We start from the raw sequence: 24422 nt of genomic DNA, 5'->3' as shown, positions 1-24422 counted from the left end.
ACACACACACACACACACACACACACACACACACACACACACACATCACTGACACCATCCAATTAATCTCCAAAACAGAGAAAGGCTTCTAATCAACACAGGACAGAGAACAGAACCTGGTAATACCAGGCAGATAAGGCAGATAATTGTAGATGTTGTATGGACAAGCAATGAGAGTGATTTTGTACTTCTCCAACATTCAGTCACAACCATCAAACTCTGACATAAATGATAAATATTTGGGCTGCAGTTGTTCCAAGCTGTGTAATTGGTAAAATTGGAAAGTTGATGGTATACGGTGATTCACATCACGTGATCCGCACTGTCAATAGTACAGTTGTCTTCGATTGGAGCAAAACAGCTGCCAACAGAAATAAATCTTTGGCCCTTAACTAATCTTTTTAAATCTCAAGAACTGGGAAATCTGATAAAATACTGTGTATTTTTCTCAACTCTTAACCTTCTGTTTTGAACACTCCTTTAATTTTTAAAATTCTATAAAGTACCACGATCATGGGAGTACAAAATACACTCATTGTAAGGGTTTAAAAATCATGTCCCACCCCTCCACCCAAACCCCGCCTCGCCCCACACACACACCACACACACACACACACACCACCACACGACACACCATCAATACAACACTCCCACACACCCCGCACACACCACACACACACACACACACACCAAACACACAGTAGCACAAAGAACGTGTGTATGTGAAAAAACTTAGAAAGCTGTTTAAACCTTCACTGTAGTAATAGATTCAAAAGTTGCAGACAGTGATAAAATGGCTTCTTCTTTATCGACTTTTCCCTCTCTCTCTTGCTTTGTGTGCCTTTGTTTGCATGCACGTGACCGATTCCAACCATCTTCGGCTTACAGGGCATTCCAAGAATGAATCCTGATTGTATTGACCTTTTGACTGTGGGTGAATATCTTTTGAACACCTGTACTGAACTGATAGGTTCATAAAACTCAAGGATGTAAATGAAAATACACTCATGTGGTGTGGTGTGTGTTGTGTTGTGTGTGTGTGTGTGTGTGTGTGTGTGTGTGTGTGTGTGTCTGTGTGTGTTCACATATACACTGCCAAAATAAGTGAGCTCTTGTAGATGTGTGTGTGTAGGTTTCTGTCAGATGTGACATTCCCTCAGTGTGTTCGATCAATGTGGAAAATGGAAGCCTCTTTCTCTTACCCTCTCTGCCAGCTTCCTTTCATCCCCCTCTGTCCCTTCCCTCTCAGGATGAGAATTGCAAAATCAATAGAGCTAAATGGAGTTTCAGTGGAAGCCATTGAGTGTGCTTTCTAAGTGCTGGAAGAATAAGGACAGTAAGAAGCTGTGACACCCAACAGTCACCTCCTTTCTTCCCTTAATCCACTACACTCCTTTTTCAAGTCTCTTACATGGTGAGTTTGTCCTCATTATTAACCACAAGGCACGGTAGTAGTTCTTACCAATTACCTTTTTTTTAGTAGAAGCAGAAATACTGAACCAAAGTATTGACTTAATTCGATTAGTCACAGAGTAATCAGGACAATAATGAATGAAAAATTTGAGTGAGGTTTTCTACTTTTTATTAGGAAGTTGTATACATTGCGTATCCAGATCTCTTTGACAAGAGAGAGCTAAAAATTAATCACATAAAAATGTTACATTGTATTATAATCGGACACTGTGTATCTGCAGTCCTTTTCGGACAGTATTTGAAAATATTAATTGTAATAGTATTTTTGATATTATTGGTAACTGTATATTGTTCTTTTTCCTTTGGTGTGTTGCTACAAACGTTTGTATTTTTTATATTCTTAATTTTTGTTCCAATAAAAATATAAAAAATGAAATAAATGAAAGATGTTGAGCTTGTTGAGCTAAAATATATTTTTAAATCACGATTATATAAATTTATACTGTATGGATCTATAAAAAAGTAATTAAAACTACTGCTTTGTCATTCTCTGAATTCTTTGAAGAAATTAAACTTAATAACATGAAAAACCGGGTAAAAACATAGGTCAAGATGCATACATATAACCAGAATAATAAACCTTTTTCACAGCTGACGTTTCAGGTGTGGCAGAAATCCCTGACTCATTTGAGTATTATTTAGTGGAATATTTAGTGGGAAATGTATCCGCTATACTGTGCCATCAACAGTTTTATATATTTGAACAAGGGAAGAATCTATGGCACTACCAATCCCCCAATGCAATGCCGTTCATACAGTAGATCCAAAATGACAGTCATGTAACACTGCAGTACATCTGTGAGTGATGCTCACTACAGAGTAAACTATTGAGTGAAGGAGTAAATAAGGGAGTTACTTTGCAGCATTTGACTTGTCATAGCAGGAAAAGCACAGGCACCCATAGACTGTTTATAACAGTCTATGGGTGCAACCTACAACACTAACAATGGCTCTGTTCCATAAGCTGTCACTGTAGCTTTGCAAGAACTGGAGCTGGGTCATCTGAACGGGATACGGCTACACCTGCGCTTTTCCTGTTATGGCATGTCAAAAATGTCTGAAGAGAAAAAGCTTTGACTGTTTGCATCTACAAATAATTTTGTTCTTTTTGCTCTTAAAAGCTAATAATGGATTTAAGAAGAATTTCAATGTATCTTATGAAATCCAATTGACAAACCACAACCATGATGTTGGTTATGGTTGACGGTCCTCAATTTAAAATAAAAGAATATTTTTAAAGATGCCTGTGTCTGCATTTTCACTTTATTTGCACAGTCTTCTGATCCTTCTGGCATCTTAAAAAAACCCAATTAGAATATTATATTTTCAGAGGGCTGCAGCTGTGCTGACTTTTCTTTAACATAAAAATCCTGTGTGCTGCTCCAGGGCACACATTTTTTTCAGATTCAAAACAAAGTGGTTTCTTTCTATACTGACCATTTTGTACTGAGACTCAACAATAACAGAGGCCAAAATCTACAAAAAAAAGGAGGCATAGACACCTGTTTCATCTTTGGCAGTAGCCTGTAGTCAATAATGCAATCCAGAAGCAAGACATGTTTTCACAAAAATAATTCTTCAATCCAGTGTCCCTAATGTATTGCTCTTTCAACCTGCATGTAAAACCAATATAGTGGTTAGGTGCACAACATGTTCAAATATGTAGAAATCACTACCATAAAAAAGCATATTAGGCAAAGGTGATAACCAAAATGCACCAAACTGCACTCACAACATCACAGATTGATGATCACAGAGTGGGTTTTCCCTTCATTCTGCCCAATTGTGCTCCTATGGTGATGTCCTTTCTCTCATTAACCTCCAGTATTTTAGACCAGTTTCCATTTATGTTTAATAAGAGTCTGCAGTGATTTGTACTGTAAGTAACTCATCACATATTCTCTTTGACGGCACTACAGTACATGCTTGCTCCATGGGGTCCTTCACAAGATCCAACTTAAAAAAAATAATACTGACACTATATTCCTTTTCTTTAAAAAAAAAAAAAAAAGGTGCTCTAAGCGATGATGGGTGGGAATATCTCCCCCCCCCCCCCAAATCCTTCTTGTCGGTTATTGGCTGTAAAGCTGGAACACTGTGTATGCTTTGTGGTGGGGGTGGGTTTTGTTGTTGTTGGCGTTTGTGGAGCCTGGGCTGTCTACAGACACACGTTTTTATACAGTGTGTTCTGGGGACAGGCAGCTTGCAGATAATGAGGAGATGTTTGCTGTATGTGACAAAAAATGTTGTAGCTTAGAGCACTTTTAAGATTTAATAGTAGTCAATGAAAATGAGAACAATGATCCAAACATGATCATTCACAAAACCGTGAATCATAGTGCAATCGCAATATCAGTCAAAATAATTGCAATTAGATATTTTCCTCATTTTGTGCAGGCTTAAATAGGACCCCTGTTGTCTATGTACTGCATGTATGTGTGTGTGTGTCTGGCAGAGAATGAGAGAGAGATTAAGAGAAAGAAGAAGAAAGAAGAAGAGACTGAAATAGAACTGAGTCTTGAGGTTGTTTGTTTGTTTGCTAAGACAACTCGGCAGTCTGCTACTTGGCTGCCCTTTTCTTTGTCACATCCACGTCTGTGGGTCTCGGGAGAAAAAACACTGGGCTGAAAAAAAGACTTTTCAATCTACCTTTGACCTAGAACAAACAACCACCTGGTTGGAGGGTACACAGCGGCACAAGCAGAGATAGAGCAAATGCACTGGGGATGTTTGCATTCACACAAGGAATGACAGCGTAACACAAGCAACCTGAGCCTTGTATGTACTTTAACCTGCAAGATAAAAAATATAATAAATTGGATAAATCCAAAATCATCAGAGTAAACACAGATGCTGATGTATGGCCACACAGCCATGAGCACACATACAGGGAAAGACCCAATTACAAATCTCTTATAATCTGCCTAGTAAGCAAAAACTCCTAAGAGCTTGCTGTAATTCTGAAGCTTTTTCTAATCATTTCAGTATGAGGTGGACGTACACTGTGTCCTAAAGGTAAACGATAAGATAAGATCTACCATTCATTATTAGTGAGCTGGGGAGAGTCTGTACAAAGGGGAGATTCGATTACCAAGTTCATTGGCTTATCATGAAAATCATTTTGACTCCAGGGATTTCCTCTGTTCAGTGACTGCCTTGTGAGCTAGAAGGACTGGAGTGACGGCCTTCAGCCAGAGGATTGTCATTCAAGCATCCACCTCACTGAGGTGTCCTTGAGCAAGACTTTGAACTCCACAGTCAATGGTCTCACCCTGCATTGTAATGTCTTAAAGGGAGGGGGCACACACTGATGTCACTTTGAGTACTAAAACCTAAAATCTATATATTTACAGTACAATACGATAAAGTACCTGCCTGCTGTGCCTAATATCTTGTGAAATTCAAGGGTTTTTAAGTATTGAATATATCTGAAAGATAATTGCAGTAGCAACGGCACTGTCCCTTTTTTCCACAGGGAAAAATAGACAGAATTACATGCATATCTCTCTAAACGAAGCAACTTCATATGGTGCAATTTCTTCCTCTCAAAGGCTTTCACAGTAAAACAGTAAACTTCATCACAAATTAGTTCCACAACTCTCCAGAAGCATGACAGATAATAGAGGTCTGCTGCTGGGTGAGCTATTACCCATAACTAAACTGACTTTCCACTTTGGGTCTATGCTTCTGTATTTGTGTGTGTGTGTGTGTGTGTGTGTGTGTGTGTGTGTGTGTGTGTGTGTGTGTGTGTGTGTGTGTGTGTGTGTGTGTGCGCGTGTGTGCGTAAAATAACAGTGTATTCTACCCTCTTATCTCCAGCAGAGAGCAGAAGAAAGTGATGGAGGGCCTCCGGTAATTAGAATAAAGAGCCTCTTCTTTCACTACACAAGTAATGATAGCCCTTCACCTGCTGTAGAAAATCACCCTGAATCTATGCTCACACTCAAATAGGACAACGTGGACACACGCTCACACACACTCACTCTCACCTGCTCCAGTTTCCAGTGGAACTCTGCAGGTCTGAAAGTGTCGACCTGCGTGAAATCTCTTCTGAGCAGGAACACCAGGTGGCAGTTGTGGACATACAGAGAGTAATGGTGGCGGTTCATTTCTGCAACAGGAAGATAACAAACACGCATGGTCACACAAAGACACCCACACATGCACACATTTAAACATAGGTCTACATTACGCAGTGTATGAATCAACAACATTACACTCTCTACTTGTACTTTGAGGATAAAACACGGACGCTTCCGCTCCTTAAGTTTTTCTTAATGGATTTCGTGCTGGGATCATCCATAAAAATGTCACACAGCACAGCTGTGAGAATGACTAAACTCTTTTCAGCTACCACAGATGGGTTCTTCACATCAAAACACAGCTGTCAGCATGACCGGAGGTTTGTTCACAGAGAGCATTCTGCTGATCCATCTATGTTTTTATTATTGACCGGTGTCTGTATAAGATGCCAATGAAAGGCAAGTCCCGTTTGCCATACTTTAATAATACACTTGAGCTTGAGGTGTATTTTGTCTTTGATGTTTATTGTATTTTTTCTGCAGTGCAGGAGAGGCAGAAAACCCAGTGGGTTTATTTGAAGCCTATACCTAAATAGCGTTGAAATTACACAAACACAACACAAAAATTAACATACTGAAAATAATATGTCAAAAAAAGTGGCAAACTAACAGTAAAATATATATGATAAATATAGCCGCAAGCGGCGATTCGAGGGTTCAAACCTATTTTCTCAATAGCGACTTCAAAGTAATTTCACACATGTGGGTCCAACGTCGTTATAAAACATAACCTGCAAGCTTTGTAACAATTGGACAAACAGTGCACATTGTTTAAAATGCCTACAAATGATTGGTCAAAAACATTTTCAATTCAGTGTATCTCAGTCCAGCTCACAGCAATTTAAGAAAAGCAGACGACCAACACATAAACAACTGGTAACAAAGCTTTCTATAAATGGACTGTTCTTATATGTTCACTTTTCCAGTCTCAATGACTACTCAAAGCGCTTTTACATAGTACAGGAAGGTTCAGCGTCTTGCCCAAGGACACTTCAACGTGGGATTGCAGCGCCAGGGATTGAACCACCAACCTTCCAATTGGCAGGAGACCACTCTACCACTGAGCCACAGCCCCTGACCGACCTGATCATTCAAATCTTACAAAGAAATTGAACTCTGCAAGTGAGAAATTTAGGAGTACAAAGATCTGAAGCTTGATGAAGTGGGTAGGAATGGACCTGCGAACTGCTGAGGAATATTCCCTTCACCTGAAAGTATCTTATGAATAAAAACATATATTTCTCAAATATTGATGTCATAAATATTATAATCTATGAATCTGGAGTTTCTAAAATACAGGAGCAGATGAGATGTGTGACTGATCAAATCGCAATCCTAATAAAAGGTTTCTGGAGGACCGAACATTTGTTCAGAGTAGTAGGAAAAGTTCTCATCCAAACTATGTTCTGATTTTAAAGACAGAGATATATTAGATTGTACAGTAACACATACAGGACTAAGGATATATTTAAAAAAAGAGAATTTTTTAAATATCTTTTTTAATATCTACATCACTTCCGTTTGTGTTTATCTTTGTGTATGTTTAATTTATTTAAATAAAAATAATTAAAACATGCACCCGCCCACCCACACACACCCCGTCCAAATTTCGTATGGAATTTTCTACGTCGATATTGTTATTTATTTCCTCTACAGTACATATCATTTTGCTAAAATCTGTCACAGTGTGAACTTTTGAATACAACATTTTTTCAATAAAATAAGCATTGCGTTTTTACGTTTACGTTTTTACCTTCTGATAAATAATGTAGTAATTATACTGACATGTTGCTTATTTATTGTGTCCCTATCGCTCACCTTTGATGTCACACTGAGCATCCTGGTACCATTTCCATCCTTAAGCCAAAAAGTTGCAAATGAAAACAGGGTTTATGATATTCTGATGGGTTAACACAAACCACTCTGCATTTTTGCATCTCCAAGATCTGACTACACATTTTGTAAGCTAATATGCCATCTGTGAGACCATTGTGAGAGCGTGCAACGTGCAGATGGCTTGCTTAATTACACAGCTCAAGCAGCTTAGTTCAGATATGCAGTGAAAGAAAAGTTTAAAGTTTCAAAGGGCATTTGTCATTGTGGGCTTCAGTCTTTGCCTAATTGTCTTGTACTTTTTTGAAAGGATGCTTTGATCATGTTCTGTTTATAGTACTGTATGTTTCTAATGTAATGGACACTAGGAAATCAAAGTGAAAAAAGTTTCAGTAAAAGGGATGTAAGAATCAAGTAGTTCCCAGTGAAAATTCTGCATTGGTGCAGAATTAGAGCAGCTAGAGCCAGTCCCACAATAAGCTTTCCTTAGTATGTGCCATTTCTGAGTCTGTAGCTTTTGAGGAGGAGGGGGGGGGGTAAGGTGGAGGCTGGGGGTGTGGCCTTGACCAACTGCCACTTTGCTTGTTTGAAAGCCATGATGTCTCTCTCTCACGGGTGGGCCAAATTCCCTGGGCAGCAAAGCTCTGTATTTTCTCAAAGGCAGAGCAGGATACCCTGGGCTCGGTTTACACCTATCACCAGTCCTAGCCACTGGGGGACCATAGGCCGGCTGGGGGAACTTATACTAATGTTATAAAACCTCATGAAGTGAAATGTTCATGCCACGGGACCTTTAACAGCGAGCATGTGTGAAATTCTTTCCTCACCAGTCTTGTCAGAGTTACACAGTAAGGTTTCCTTCTCAGCTCTGAGTCCTGGACTGGGCCCGTGTTTCATCCATGTTGCTATGGTGACCTGGTCTGTCAGGTTTTGGGGGACCACATGATCTGGAACATTAGCAGCCTGACGTCCGTCAAATCTGTAGATAAGGTCGCTGTCGCGGCCACTGTCAGTCAGCAGAGACGCCGTCCAGTTGGAGGAGGAGCTCGGGGCAGGAAGGAGGTCGGTGCTGCCAGATGCTGCACCTGGATGTGCCAATCAGACGAGACAACGCTGTCAACACGGCTGCACAGAGACTTGACCTGCAGAGAAACTGCTTACCCACAATTTTCTTTTTACTATGAGATTTCTCTTGGTACCATAAGTCAGCATACATCAGTTCATGACCTAATGTTAGTGCATGTCAGAATTCTAGATTAAACTAAGAAATGGTGAATATACCTATTGTAATCTGGTATTCCTGTGTGCCATTTGTTGTGGCTCTTGTCACATAATCATGGTTACTAACTGAATCTACCTACTGTACATAAAACTTACATTTGTCAACATGTACATTACTTTGCACCCAAATTGAAATAAGATGTGTGTGGGCCCTACTGTAGATACAGTAACAATATGGCAATTGTACATATTTTGAGAACAAATCATTGATATACAAGACAACATACAGTATGTAAATCCCAACTGTGTTAACTGACATATTGACACATTTCAAATAGAGTCTGAGGTGTAAGAAAGTCTCAAAAAGAAAGAAATGTTGAAAATTTTCATTGTGCACAACACAATTTTCCTTTCTTTCTCAAAAAAACAAATTAATTTGTATTTCTCACCAGGAATATTCGGTTTGTACAGTGTAATAGACAGTGCTGTATACTTTTTTTGCAGTGCAAACTAGCTTCGGGAAGCAAAAACAAAACACATCATTTAAAAATAGTCTGCGGGATTGAAATGGGACACCAGAAATTGGTATATTAATATACTGCAGAGTCTAAGATGTCTAGAGGTAATTTCGTCTTTGAATTAAATTGTTCCTGGTCCATAATTATTATTACTACCCTTTGCTCTCAAATTGTCCCCAACTCCTATATGCACCTCACTATTTCAACAAAGCAGTTAATGGAACTTCAACTCATTTCTTTTTCTCACCTTTCTCTCTACTTACCACAGAGTTTTTGCAGAGACTTCTCCGAGTATGTTTCCCGATCGCAGCCCTTCCCGATGTGATTGGTCTGTAGCTCTACCATCGCCTTCACGCCAGACAGGGGACCTCCACACGTTTCCAAGTGCATCTTGGGAAACAGCTGCCTGCTTCCAGTCCCTGGCTCATAGTCCACCCGCTTGTTCCAACCTTTAAGGGTCAACATATGTTGAGTAGTTTTTATAGAGTAAGTAGTTAATTTAGACATGTCAGTGGTATATTGCAATTACAGGCTACCTGCTATCACATAGTTCGACAATGGTTGTTTTTTTCTACTTATTTGAATGTAATCATTTTTCATATTATGTAACAAAAACAAAAGTATGCACATGCACATTGTTACTGTATGTGAAATGACACCTGATGGCTGGTCTATCTTAGTCTCACCTCTCAGAAATTAGATTGCTGGGATGAGATCTCATATTCCTGTTAGTCCTTTTGAACACTTCACTCAAGTGGACCTTATCTCAGGGTACGTAGCATTCTTACTAAGTTGATCATACAAACACAGTGGGATATCTAAGCATCAGTACGATGTTGGTTGTGGTTTCACTGTGGTGTGACAAAAAAATGGACTATTTTGGTCATTGTGAGTTCTGTTCTGTTTGACCTATCTCTCTCAATTGTACACCACACTTTATAATCGGCCTCAAATATTTCAAGTAACTGTAGTCTCTAGCAGTTTGTTGAAGGGAGGGGTTGTCTTTGTTCTATGCTACAGGTTCACCACTAACTGACCTCCTTATAACTGTCAGTCGTGTTGTCAGGTGTTATATTTTCATTACCCAGGTCTTTTATCTATCCTCAATGTACCAGAATCTCTGAATTGCAGTGGTGAAAGGGATTCACAAGCATGCTCGTGAACAGGGGCCCGTTTCAGACAGCAGGTTAAGTGAAAACTCTGAGTTTGTTATCCCTGAGATTAGATTAGATTAGATTCAACTTTATTGTCATCACACATGTACAGGTACAATGCAACGAAATACAGTTTAGAGAGTTTAGAGAGCCTCCGAGCCGCAGCTAGTGAAAGCGCCGCCACATGCACTCTGAAAAGGATATATGCAGACAGCAGGATAATACAAGACATAATATAATGCACAAGACTACATACATGAAGGAAACTCTGGGTTTTCCATTTCAGAAAGGGATGTTATTTAAACCTGAGAGAGAGAGGGGTAACTCCAGCCCGTAACTCAACCTCAGAGTCAGTTACTATGGTAACTAGGGTAACCTAAACTGGTCAGGAGCAGGTTTTCTTCAATAAACCTCCTCCCTCTGACACAGCGCTCAATCATTTCCTCATTCATTCATTCAGTCATTAACAGGCGCATTTTAGTGTGGTTGTGTCATCTGCTTGAATAAAAAACAAGGTTAACATTAACTATGTTAGGCACACTATAAAACTTTTTTTCTTTTGACGACGATCACGTTGATGAAGAAGCTGTATTACTTCGCAGGAAGTTAGACATACGTCGGGAGATGACATTGAGGCCTGAGTTGCCCGACTAGATTTATCATCATTTCCAGATGACAACCTATTTGAGCGGTATTGTTTTTCTTTACAGTTGATCCGATATGTAAGCTAGATACCTTATCCGTCCTCACATCACTAACGTCACCCATCGTGGACATGCTCTTACATCCCAGCAGATTCTTTGTGTCGCATTATTGTTGCAGTTTTCTTTACACCATTGGTGATGCAGGGCATACTAGTAAAGCCACTGCATGCAGAGCCGTTAAAAAAGTTAGCCTCACTCTGATACGCTTTTGAAATGCTTTTGTAGTGTTCCCTGGACACCAGTGAGAGCCATTAAAAAGAAATAATTGATTAGAAATTTTAATTCTGTTAATGACATGGTGCTGAAACCTCAGAATGGGATTAGTAGTTATTTTTTTGCCAGCAAGATTGCTTCTAAATGAAATTATAGATGTAATACTATTCCAGTTTTCACCAGTAATGATTTCACCTGTGATTAAATATGAAATTAATACACAATATTACAGCTTACGCATTGATTCAAGCAGCAATTTTCTGACTCGCTCTATGTGCACGAGCAGTTGTAACTCCAGAGGGGTAAAGTGTGCCAACCGATTTGTTCGTGGTTGTTGCCATGGTGGATCTTAGTATCATGGCTCCATTAATGCTGCCTTTTTATAGTGGTGGTGCACGTGCTTAAAGCAACACTATGCAACTTTTTTGTCTTCGGCCCTCCTACATGTCTCATTGGAACTACATGTCGCGCAATCACCGGTTTGTTAAACCTCCTTCCTGAAACGGGCCCCAGGAATGTGTGTGTGTGTGTGTGTGAATGTGTGTGTGTGTGTGTGTGTGTGTGTGTGTGAATGTGTGTGTGTGTGTGTGTGTGTGTGTGTGTGTGTGTGTGTGTGTGTGTGTGTTGACACCTGGCAGCTATTTCCATGCCTACAGAATATGACATTAAGTCTCCTGAGACAAAGAGAGGAACAGACTGCGATCAGGTAGGCGAGGACAAGTGAGAGGTGAGGTGGCGCAAGACGTATTTTTGCCTCTATTTATACCGGAGAGCCTTTGTCCAAAAAGAGAGCTGCAGAAAAACTGCTGACCTTTACACACAGACAATAAATAAGGCTGTGTACTAAAAAAACATGTTTGAATACATAATTGCATTTTGTTTTATTCATGGCTTCAAGCGACTATGGGTTAAGGGTTTTACAGCAGGATTATGCAGTGTGGCCTCTTTCATGAGCCAAAATGGCAAAGCATCATGCAACATTGATGAGGATGTTAGCAGGGTATAATAGCGAGTCAATGCAAAAGAAATTGTATATTTTCTACTTTTTTAGGCCTATTGCGCTAACATCATTGGCCCCTCAGAGCTCTGCTGTACATGACGATGACATTTACATAAAGTCAAATGTCATTTCAGACTACTTTCTCAACACTGTACTGACTGTCTTTATCTGCACTCCTCTGTGATGTGCACTGACATTTCCCTCAATGACTGTCCCTAAAGCCAAAACAACTGGCATTCACACCATTTTAAGTAAGTGCTCTCCTTGCACTAAAGAATCTTTTCTTTGACATTATGACATTCTTGTGACATTAGGCCTGGCTACATGTGATTTTCTATTTTAAATGATCTTCTCTTATCATAGCACACAACTATATGATGCCGTTAGACATGGAGCAAGACAGCCAGCATGCGAGTTAGCAAGAATATTTAGGGTAGCTGACAAACATCCAACAAAACCGTCATGCACAGTTACATCGTGTCCTTAGGAAATAAAGTACTTGGACCTTTGTTGACAAGTCGGAACTACTCTAAAACTCCTTATTTTAGCTAAACAAATACAACAACTTTTGTGAATGTCACAGTGAGAGTTATGAAAATATTGGCTGAGGAGAAGGTGAAATCCATTTCTTTAAATCACAACAGCATTTTGTAATTTTTAATGCAAACAGATGAAACAAAAATCTAACTTATCAAGACTGTATATCTCTTTTTTTCTAGTTTATGGCACTCCAAAAACACTTTGGTTCATCAATACACTAGTTGTTTTGTATCATCCTTGTCTCAATTTGTCTTGGAGCTTAGTAATGATATGATGGGAGTGAATGCATGAATAAATGCATGAATGAATGAACAAATGTATTTATTTCAAACATTAAAGCTATTACACAAATGAGCACAATATTAAATTAACATGTTTGAAAAGAAATAGGAAGAAGCAGGAGCTACCCCTTTACCACTACTATATATAATAATAATATATAATAATAATAATATCATCATGACTGGATTCATATTTATATCATATATATTTAAGTAAACTGTTAAGGTGATCTGGTCATGGATTTTAACAGCACTACTTACTCGGATGTCTAAGAATCATGTGCTTTCAGATAATAAAACCAAAGCTTTGCAGCACACCGGTGTTTCACTAACTAAGACTTTTTTTTGTTGACGTAACCATCACCTCTCTCATACGCTATAAGTTTATTTCTCTCTTTCCTCCCTGGAGTTGCCATTCATTTGGGCTCTTTCTTTATCTCTTTCTTCTTCCTTTACCCCTCTCCCCTCTTATCTTTCTCTGGCTTCCTCTTTCGTTCCTGTGTGAGTTTGACTTCCCAGATGCTGTCAATGCTGACAGGTGAAGCAGCGGGGGAGACGGGCTGGCTCGAATGCCAAGCTGCTAGGATGTTTAAGGATGAGGAAAAACACACACACACACACACACACACACACACACACACACACACACACACACACACACACACACACACACACACACACACACACACACACACACACACTCCAGTCAACTTTCCCTCTGGAGATTTTTGTCAGGTCTTTTGATTTCCTCGAGAGACATTCATCTTAAAATGAGATAGAATTCCCTCGAAGGGAAAGGATATGCTAAAAACCTGCACGGTCTGTTTCAATTGTTATATAACTGCTTTTCAGTTAAGAATGTTTAAACTATGACAGTGCATTTTATACCGGCATAATGATAAGTAAATATCTGTCAATTATTGCAAGGTAAATTAAAGCTACACTGCATAGTTTTTGTCTCTCCCATGAGGGATTCTAAGTAATGACAACAATGATACAAGCCTTCCGTGACTGCACACCACCCCCACCCCCACCCCTCCTCCACACAGTTATGTGTAGCCGAGGAGGGAAAAAAACATGATGGACTCTTCAGAAGAGGTAATTATCTTCACTTGAGTTTCAGCATATGAAATCGCCGGATGACACCATTTTCAAAACACACACTGAGAAATACAGAGAGAGTTTTGTGGAACTGATAGTCTCAATTAGCTTTGTATCAACTCATTTGGCAATGGCTTGAATGTAAAAGACGTTTTTCTTTATCGCTGACCTTGCCATCCAGGTTTGCAGACAGGCTTGACATCAATATGCACAGCCACATCCTCCTTTGCTCTCTTCTGACCACAATCAAAGGCTGTCACCATAATCTTGTAGCTCTGCTGCTTGTCATAGCTCAGCCGCTCTGTGTTTCTGATGTTACCTACAGAACACAAAAACAAAGAGGAGATTTCATTAGGATTATTCATTGAGAGAGAAAAAGAAACTGTTATACTTTAATGACAATAATGAAGCAAGAAACAGTTTCTGCAAACTGCCATTGCATTAAAGAAATGGAAAAAGAAAACTAACATAACTTTTCATGCATTTGTATATCTAAGCCTCTCTGTAAACAGTCAATGTAAAATTACAATGATGGATTGCCTTCACCTGTCGCCAGGATAACAGTGAACAAAGAAGAAAAGAGTGTGATAGAGGAGATGTCATCCAAGAGTGCAACCCCGAGCTGGTTAACTTTAATGGATGTTTAATATTGCAGTAATGTATTAACTTTAACAATGATTTTAAATATTGTTGGCCAGCTACGGATTGGCCACGCCTTATTAACCCTTGTGTATTTGGAATCTGTATTAGATCTGTATTAGATTGCTTTTAATAGAGTACAATAAATTGAGTCACCTTGAGCAATAAGAGCATCATAACTGTTTGTGCTGCTGAGGCCAATAGGATTACAAAGGAAACGGTGTTTACAGCCCCAACACAGAACTCTGTGTTTCCCAGCATCACAGAAAGATATCGTGAAAGCCACGCCGTCGTCTATATTGAGATCCTGAAGGAGCAGAGACTCAAATCTTCGACAGAGGGGATTAGTTTGTTTTTAGGCTGTTTACGGATTTTGATTTAAAACATGAGGGTGCTAGAGCAGGTTAGCTTTGCAACATTTAATACTTTATGTACCACATGTTTGTTTTATGTGACCACTGGAGCCCAAAGTTTGATTGATTGTGTTTATTTTGAATGTGTAAACAACAGAAACAGCAGACAAAAAGATTACAGATACAGTAACTCACTAATCTTGCTCCATGAAAGCAGCCCCAGGTGAACTGAGGTCTGCTCAACCATGGCTGGATATTTGTCAAAAGAAACACACAAACAAAAAGAGAGATAGAGAGATAGAATAGAGAGACTACAGTGCAGTTTTCTAAAAGACAAACACTTGCAGTAATTGATTCATTAACATCTTTAATAGTAATATTTTGGAAAGGATAATTTCAGGCTATGTTTAAAGATTATGTTCTAGCCAGAGATATGTTGGTTTCCAACTGGTTGCAACTAATGCTGCACAGTAAATCTCGACGAGTATCAAGAAAGACAGAAAACAGGACTCTTGTATGTTCCAGTTGATGATTGAACACATTCATATGTGAGACGAATCATACAGAACAAACAGCTGGCAGTGTTTTATTCTTAAGTTTGTCAACGATTTTTCGCGTCTGTCATTCTCTGGACGTATGAGAACATCTGAAGTTATTTTTGTTGTTTGCATCTGGAGACTTGGCTGTATGAAACAGGCTGTCAGTCTGATTGCTGTCGGAAAGCAGAGGAGAGGACAGCTGAAGAGATGAAAAGAGAGGGGAGACCAGAGGAGAGGGGGTGCAGTGAGCACAGAAGAAATCAGTTCAGAGCACAGCAGCACAGAAACGAGCAGAGCTGATCTTGAAATGTCAGAGGAAGAAAGGTGAGCAGGTTCGAGTCAGACAGTTCCTTTAAACGCCTTCTACAGTGGCTATTAGATCCACAGCAGGTGTGAACAACAGTAGTTAAGGTGCTGCATATCCATCCCACGCCACTTTCTCAACAGCAAGTAAGGTGATATTCAAATTTAAAAAAGACATTTTACTCTTCTTGGTTAGCAAGCAACATATGACATCATCCTGTCTGCGGATCTACAGCATTGCATCCCCTTGGTTTACTCGGCTTGTGAAAACAGTTGCATGATGACCTACGTGGCTTCAAAGAGATATTTCTAAAGTTTGCAATATCACCCTGATGAATTTTTGCCTACAGTGAGACACTTATCAGGGCACTCAGGGAACACTGGTTACTGGTACAGGGGATACATACATACAAACATTTTCTTAATTTACAAAAACTTAAAAGAGAAATATGTAAAACAAAAATGCAGCTAATGAAGTCTATCTGGGTTTAGCAGTAGTCGCTCTATCCTATGAATGTACTCGTTAAATTGTGTTCCAAAAACACGGGCAGCTCATTTTACCCTCCTTGTGGTAAATATGCAAATGATGTACGAGAGTGAATCTCCCACGATGCATCCTGAACTGCAGGTGTGTCTACACGGCCAGAAAACTCGATTGAAATTATATTAACGACAGCAATCTAAAAGAATAAAAAGCCAAATTATTGTATTTTACCAATACGATCAACCCTGCGTATATTGTATAAGGCTGATTTCAAACTTATACTTATACTTACAGTATATCTTCAAGGTTCATTTGTTTTCATTGTACAACATGGGGTTGCACATGAAATGCGGTTGTAGTCCCTTTGTTACACAAGAAAAACCATGTCTTGTGTGTAACCACACCTTAGCACCAAGCACCACCAGCACACAGAGTCTACCTCCTCTCATCCTACCCAATAACCAAATCACAGCATAGAAAAGTTTATTGGCGCTCAATTTGACTGTAGCCACTGTACAAACAACTACATCTGACCCCTGGTTGACTACATTTCCTTTTTTAAACAAAGGTTGTGTTTCTGAATTGATCCTTCACTGTTTAATTCAAACGACTTGAATAATTGACGCATAGTGCAGTACAACCCATTTAATTATATATTTCATCTTGCACTTTCCCTTAATGCAAAAAAATTACCTATAAAGTAGGTGTTAAAAATGCCCGGTGTCTTGGAGTTTCACCCAGACGATATTATTGTGCCTGGGAGGAAGCCAAACCAAATGAGCCAGACTATTGTAAAATACAGTGAGAAAAAGACCAGGAGGTTAAACTCAAAAAGCAATGAGACGTGAGCTGCCAACTTTTCAATTCAGATTGGAGTGACTTTCGGTCTCTGTGAAGCCAATGCATTTCACGAGTAGGCCTTCTGTGACATTACCCACCGCAGGCGTCTGGTGTCACCACTTCTCAGCCCCTTTGTTGAAACAATCAGCAGCCAAATTCACAGTTCTAAAGCATATATAGATAAAAAGCCAAATCAAAAATCATGAGAATGATGAATATTTAAGTCTGATCAGCATACTTGCCAACCTCCAGACATCATAGCCTGAATTGTGATGTGGGAATCTCAGGGTATCTCACGATACAATACATGATACATGGCTTACAATATCAATATATAATATCACCAATCAGCAATTCTGCGATAATCAATATATTGCTAGACAATCCTATAATAATACATCACCTTATTGGTCTAACTGTGACTACAATATTAATAACAGCAAGCTCAAACAAAACAAAACAGTACAAGTTTTCAAATTTTTCAAATGACAGAACTATAGAGCAACTGAGTCCAGACTCATGGGTGGAACATGTGTACGTTCAAAAGTTGTTTTAGTCAGCAGAAAACTCAGATTGGACAGGTAGTCTAGCTAGAAATCCACCAGAGTTTAGAATGTCAACACAAACTCTACTACAAACAAAATATACCTCAATATATACCTACAAATAAAGTAACTTGAACTTGAACAAAGAAAGCAGAGATGAGGGACATCCGGCGGAATTTCCGGCGGCAATCCCAAAAGTGGAACGTTGTGGATGTAGACCCCTGGCCTTAATGATGCTGATTAATCACCCGGATTTCACTTAAAAAGTTGAAACCGCTAACTCAAGGAATTTTGTTTGCTGGTTTATAATGATTTTTGATCTTTCCTATAGGTAATGTGTACTTAAGTCAATTGTTGTTACAGCAATTTTTTCTTTTTACAGCAGGGGTCTGTTCCATCTGCAGTCTAACTGCAGTGATGATGTCACTGTTGTGCCACAATTAAAAACAGCAGATCCGCTGGTTACATTGCGTGCAACCAGCATCAGACAGTTGTAAAATAAGCACAGAACCCCCTTGCTTATGTGCACATCAACCATGTCATTTTGATTCATTATTCTGCACAGCTTCTCCTGCATATTTACAGGCGTGTTGGAAACTGACACACTGAAAACATTTCACACAGAATTGTGTAATTGTCAGGGTCAATGCGAGAGAGATGGCAGGCCTGAGAGACAAAATAATAAATATGACCCTGAGAGAGAAAGAAAAAGGCACAGTTAAGAAAGTGACGTGCACTTCTGTCATCCATTGGTAGAATTCTAAACACACACACACACACACACACACACAGGCCTCCAGTCTCACTTCAGTTTGGATTACGCTGCACTCAGATCACCACAGTGTGGATGTGGAAGCTCTGGAAGAAGGCAGTGCAAATCCCAAAGCTGAAATTTTACATAGAAATGATGTGCTCAGAATAGTTCTCAATCAGGAATAAAAGACTCCACTCCAATCAACTAAGGCTGCTGTTAAGCCACGAACAAACAAAAGAAAATAAGAAAAAACGAGCTGTCGAAACTGAAGACTGATCTTTTTTGAGTAACTTTGGAGACATGCACTGAGGAAAAAGCTACTTCAGGGATCACTACATTATTGCAATATAAAGAGGATTCAGCCACAGCTGTCTGCTTGCTTTTTCCTTTTCATTGTGTTCGCCTAGACGTGTATTCACATTCCGTCGTTTGGAGTACATCCATGAAAAGAAGACCGCTGCAGTAGTTTAAAAGCAGTTTGTGGATTTATATAAGCTTCTCATCTTCCAGGACTTACAAACCTACACTTAAAATCAACCTCAATAGTATTGTTTCTTTACATTGTTTGCTCCCTGGTTTATCTCTAGATTCAGTTGTCTCAGCATTAGTCTATCATGTCTGTCTGTAGTAGAGACCTGTTCATGTCTGTCTTTAGTAGAGACCTGAGACCTGTTCATGTCTGTCTTTAGTAGAGACCTGTTCATGTCTGTCTTTAGTAGAGACCTGTTCATGTCTGTCTTTAGTAGAGACCCTTTTCATGTCTGTCTTTTAGTAGAGACCGATGTCTGTCTTTAGTAGAGACCTGTCATGTTTTATGTCTTTGTAGGATGAGACTGTTCATGTCTGTCTTTAGTAGAGACCTGTTCATGTCTGTCTTTAGTAGAGACCTGTTTCATGTCTGTCTTATGTAGAGACCTGTTCATGTCTGTCTTTAGTAGAGACCTGTTCATGTCTGTCTTTAGTAGAGACCTGTTCATGTCTGTTTTTAGTAGGGACCTGAGACCTGTTCATGTCTGTCTTTAGTAGAGACCTGTTCATGTCTGTCTTTAGTAGAGACCTGTTCATGTCTGTCTTTAGTAGAGACCTGTTCATGTTCATAGATGGTTCAGAGGACTGAGATCACTGTAAGAATTCAGAAATGTGGCAGAATAATGGATTTTTGCTTCCATCAAGATATTTACCTTGCCGTTTGTCAAGTGAGGCAAGAGCAGAACCGCTATTAGTTCATTTGAAATTTAGTACGGTTCAAAAGAGTTTCAACCCGAACGTAAAGCAAATGATCCGTAAAATAACAGCCTTCACCACATATTTTGTTTCAGTTTAGACAACAATCTCAAAAAGTCCTTTTAGTAGCTGCAGATTTAGATTTTTTTTCTGAGCACTTCCAGGACTTCTCATCAATGTTGACTTAAAGCAGTGTTTCCAAGTTCACTCTTAAAGATGACCTGCTGTACAATTGTGTGTGTCACATGAATAATGCCCCTTCAATGTAATAAAATTTAAAAGTTCATACATTTTGGGTTTCTACTAGAACCTGTTTACATGCTTAAATGTTCAAAAACTCATTACTATTCATTCTCATACTGTCTGAATATACCAGTATTACCATCTGTCTGAAACCTTACGTTTTAGTGCCTGTCTCTTTAAGCCTCCCTCTCAAAAAAAAAAAACAGTCTGCTCTGATAGGTCAGCGTTTCCGGGTCTTCCGCATCGGCACGTCTCTACACCATCACTGCAGTTGTGCATGACTGTTACTGCACTGTAGTGGCTCTTTCTGCCCATACTATAGCATATTTGTGACATTACAACTGTGTTAATAAAGTTTTCCTAAGAATAAAGCCTCCAGGCACGCACACTGACTCTGGCTGTGCTACCCTTGTTTCGCCCTCTCTCTCGGACACATACTTCACGCCTAATCACATCAGCGGGAAACTATGGTCCAGCCTCTCTGTCAGCCAAGCCACAACACACACCACACACACACACACACCACACACACCACACACACACACCACCAACACCACACACACACCACACACCACCCACACACACACCACACACACACCACAACACACACACACCACACACCACACACCACCACACACATACACACTTACCATTGCGGTCAATGGCAAATGGCGTCCCTGCAGTGACGATCTCATAGTTACAGATCTGGCTGTACTGGGGGGAACAGTCTTGGTCCCAAGCTTCTACCTGCAACATGAAAAATGAAACAATGTTTCATCCCAGTTCTTAAAAAACACTAAGAAGACTATAGACAGTCACAATATTGCACATATTTAGACCAGATGATTTTTTGTGGCATAGTTAAACCAACTTAACCTGCACAGTTATCTGTCAGATTGATCCTAACAAAAAAGGAAAGATGCAACTAACTAAATTAAATAATATGATATAATAACTTTAAAATATAGTACATAAATACCTGCAAAATGCTGTCGTAGATTTTGCCCTCTGTTACTGATGCCTTGTAAAGTGGCTCCCGAAACACGGGGCAGAACTCATTGACGTCATCCACCTGGATGTGAACCACCGCCCTGAGAGGAAGGAAGGAAGGAAGGAATTAAGAAAGAGGGAGCACAGAGGGATGGATGCAAAGAAAGTTCAGTCGAAATGATTGACGGAGAAAAGAAAAGTAAAAGACAGGTAAAGAAGAGATGTATGGAGGAGAAAGGAGAGAAATTAGATCTGTTAAAGTCATTAGAGAGGATTAAAAGACAGTGGGAAAAAACACTTCCAACGCGTATAGGGAAAATTGATGTAATCCTGAAAAGCAGGATTGAGAAGAACTGATTAAAAGAACACCTCACATAAGGTGTTGTTTATTGGTATTTCTTTCTGAAATGTGTTTCAATTACTATTCAATGTGAATCAAACTTTTATCAAACAGGCTCATCTACTTACACAGGCTGATCCGCAGCAGATCCTGCAAAGCCAGATTGTTTCCTATTCCTATTCTGGTGTTTTTTTTCTCTACCTTTTTTCTCCTTCTGATGCAAGCACACACATAAACACAGAATCCTACCTGCTAGAAAGGACTCCGATAACATTTATGCAACCAGAGTATATAAATGAAGCAATAATTCAGATCATATCATGAAATTTTCTTCACTGGTGACCTTCTCTGACAACTACTTTGAGTGTATCTGAAGAAGCACATCTGGCTAATTAATGACATTAGCCTAATGAGGCCTATTTAGAATGTCATGCAGCGATAATCACACCACACACACACACACACACACACACACACACACACACACACCACACCACACAACACACACACACACAACACGTCATTCATCATCACTTGAAAATTCATCACAGATCCCTGAGATGCTAAATTTCTCTGTCTCCTTCCTTTCAGTCCCAAGCCTGCAGCAGCTTATTTTCCCAGCTCCTTGTCTTTGACTGAAGGACCAGAGGGTTTGATTTGCTGCTGTCCATGCCATTCTGCCTGTCCGTCAATCTCATTCACGTAGCACTGCCGCACACACATACGAACACACATTATAATGATGGGCCATTAGGGGGACATATCCTGAGAGCAGAACTGCAAGTCTCAGCGGTCACGTACTGGGAGATCTTGGGGAAAAGATAAAATAAAAAAAGAAGAGATTGTAGATGATAGGTTGGTATTTATGCATGTAAGTGTTCAAATGTACAGAACTGTTCTAAGGGAACTTCCACGGCAGGGTCAGCATGAAGGGGACACACTCGTTTGCAGGAATAGATCGGAATGTGTAAAACTATTAGAAGTGTCTCACAACTAAGGAGTTGTTTTGAAGGTAACCCTGTCTCACAGAAATGGATCAACTGACCTGTGCAGGACAAGAAGAGTATAGAAACGCAGTTATTCGGATGTTCAATGGTCACTCTCGTACATCCGTGTGTGTACAAAGGCAGCTCTCTTTGTCAAGAAAGTTTGTTCACTGTTTGAATAAAGCTGCACATAATCTGAATTCTTTGGACTCGTCTCCATCATCATGTCCTGATCTCAACCCCGATATCAGTAGAAACTGCAAAGACAATATCCTATCATAACTTGCAATAATAATATTTTTTGTAGTAAACAAAGAAACATTAACAAATTTCTATTTTACTTATTAATTTGTCACTTGAAAATATAAAAATACAATTTCATTGAAATGTAATCTGTTACTTCCTTTAATTTACGTATTAAAAACAGTGATAGTAATACATAAAATGATTTAATATTTGAAAGCCAATTTTATCTTAGCCCTCCATTAATTTAAAGGGAGGGCTTGTTGTAGAGTATATATAATAAGAAACATAAATGTAATCTTTGTTAGTTTGTCTGGCTGTTATGTATTGGGCTATGGATGAATTTTCTCCAAGAAGTGTAACTCCAGCAGGACTAGGTTATACATTTGGACCCTACACACATTTACCAAACAAACTCAGAAAACACAATTTCCACCGCACAGCCCAAGCCAGTCCTCTATCTAGCAGGGTCTTAAAGTGGACCTAATATATAGCATTTTCAAGTTTATACTATTTTGTGATTCTACTTAAACATATTTACATGCTTCAAAAACACTTTGTTTTTCTCATACCGCCTATGGCTGCCGCCCCTTCTTCTAAACTTAGGGTTCTAAACCAAACACTACCCAACCGGACACGTCCCGGCAGTAATGTGACCCCAAAGGACCAGCATTGGCCTCCAAGCTATCTATTGGCATTTTTCCACTGCATGGTACCTCCTCTCCTCGACTCACCTAGACTCTACTCGTCTTTTATGGTTTTCCATTAGGAAAAAAGTCCCTGGTACTTGCCAACAGGTACTTTTTTTAGTATCACCTCAGTCAAGGTTCCTAGCGAGCAGAGGCGATAACAAAAGGTAACGTGAAAACCTGCAGACTGCTGATTGGTTCACTGCATCATCATTCCTAACGACAGACGACCCCCCCCAGTCCTGAACAAACCCACCGTGTTTAAATAGTTTAGCCATGGCGTTTTTGTCATTATGACATTATACATTAACAGGAAATACAGAAAAGTACAATAGTTCCACTTTCAAATCCCAAATCAGGTGGACAAATCACTTTTGACCTCTTTGCAGGTGTGTCAACAAGTTGAGATGCATTTGGTTAATGCCTGAAAATAAACTAAAACATGAGCAAGCATGACATTTTTGTAAATTTGATTTCAACTTTTTTATAAAATGGGTGGGAAATATACCAAGAACATCAGTTTAATGCAATCTAGTACACTAATGTGCTGTTTGGTAATTACAGTGTAACGTTTTAATTTTTCTAAAACGTTTTTAGGGTTGTATTTTCTAGTACAGTTACAAATATCCTGATTTCTTTCTGTTTGTGTTAGAGAGGCTCAAATTATAAAAGTTTGCCTCTGTGAGAACTTAACGACTAAATTATGCAGCTGCTTTTGTAACTTTGAAGTTAATATTTGTTCTTGCGTCAATATAGTGTTACTTTGTCCACCCACTTTAAATCTGAATTATACTGAGGGCTAACACGTGAATCATGCACAAGATCAGCATAAAGAACAATAATAATAATTACCAGTATCTGACGGCTTTAATACAGGGTCTGATGAGAATTTTCATTTATAAGTTTTAAGCAATTTCATGAATATCAACTCAAAGGAAATAGGTTTGGTCTCACCGGATGTTATCTTGATTGATTTACGGCTTATGCAATAATGGATGATGGAAACGTTATTTGCTGAATAAATAATGAATTGCAATTAAGTTTGAGGTCATTTTAAAGTTGCAACCCGCCACAAAACAAAGAAGAACAAGTTTTAGCTCATATCGCCCAGTATTTCCGCTCTGTTTGCA

The 24422-nt window shown here is 39.3% G+C and overlaps 1 protein-coding gene across 1 annotated transcript in view; it reads right to left on the bottom strand.

Annotated features, from left to right (window-relative positions):
• Positions 1-24422, bottom strand: part of clstn2a (calsyntenin 2a) — a 152354-nt gene that overhangs the window by 34157 nt on the left and 93775 nt on the right. Inside the window, exons 4-9 of the mRNA XM_032531498.1 lie at positions 21024-21135; positions 20695-20791; positions 14290-14439; positions 9391-9576; positions 8216-8473; positions 5463-5584 (exon numbers count right to left, since the gene is read on the bottom strand). Coding sequence (XP_032387389.1) covers positions 5463-5584; positions 8216-8473; positions 9391-9576; positions 14290-14439; positions 20695-20791; positions 21024-21135 — 925 coding nt within the window. The remainder of the gene's footprint in view (positions 1-5462; positions 5585-8215; positions 8474-9390; positions 9577-14289; positions 14440-20694; positions 20792-21023; positions 21136-24422) is intronic.

This window comes from Etheostoma spectabile, chromosome 12 (genome assembly GCF_008692095.1).
Source record: "Etheostoma spectabile isolate EspeVRDwgs_2016 chromosome 12, UIUC_Espe_1.0, whole genome shotgun sequence".
NCBI lineage: Eukaryota > Metazoa > Chordata > Actinopteri > Perciformes > Percidae > Etheostoma > Etheostoma spectabile.
Note: the sequence above shows the minus strand (reverse complement) of the source record. Positions and strands in the feature narration are given on the sequence as shown.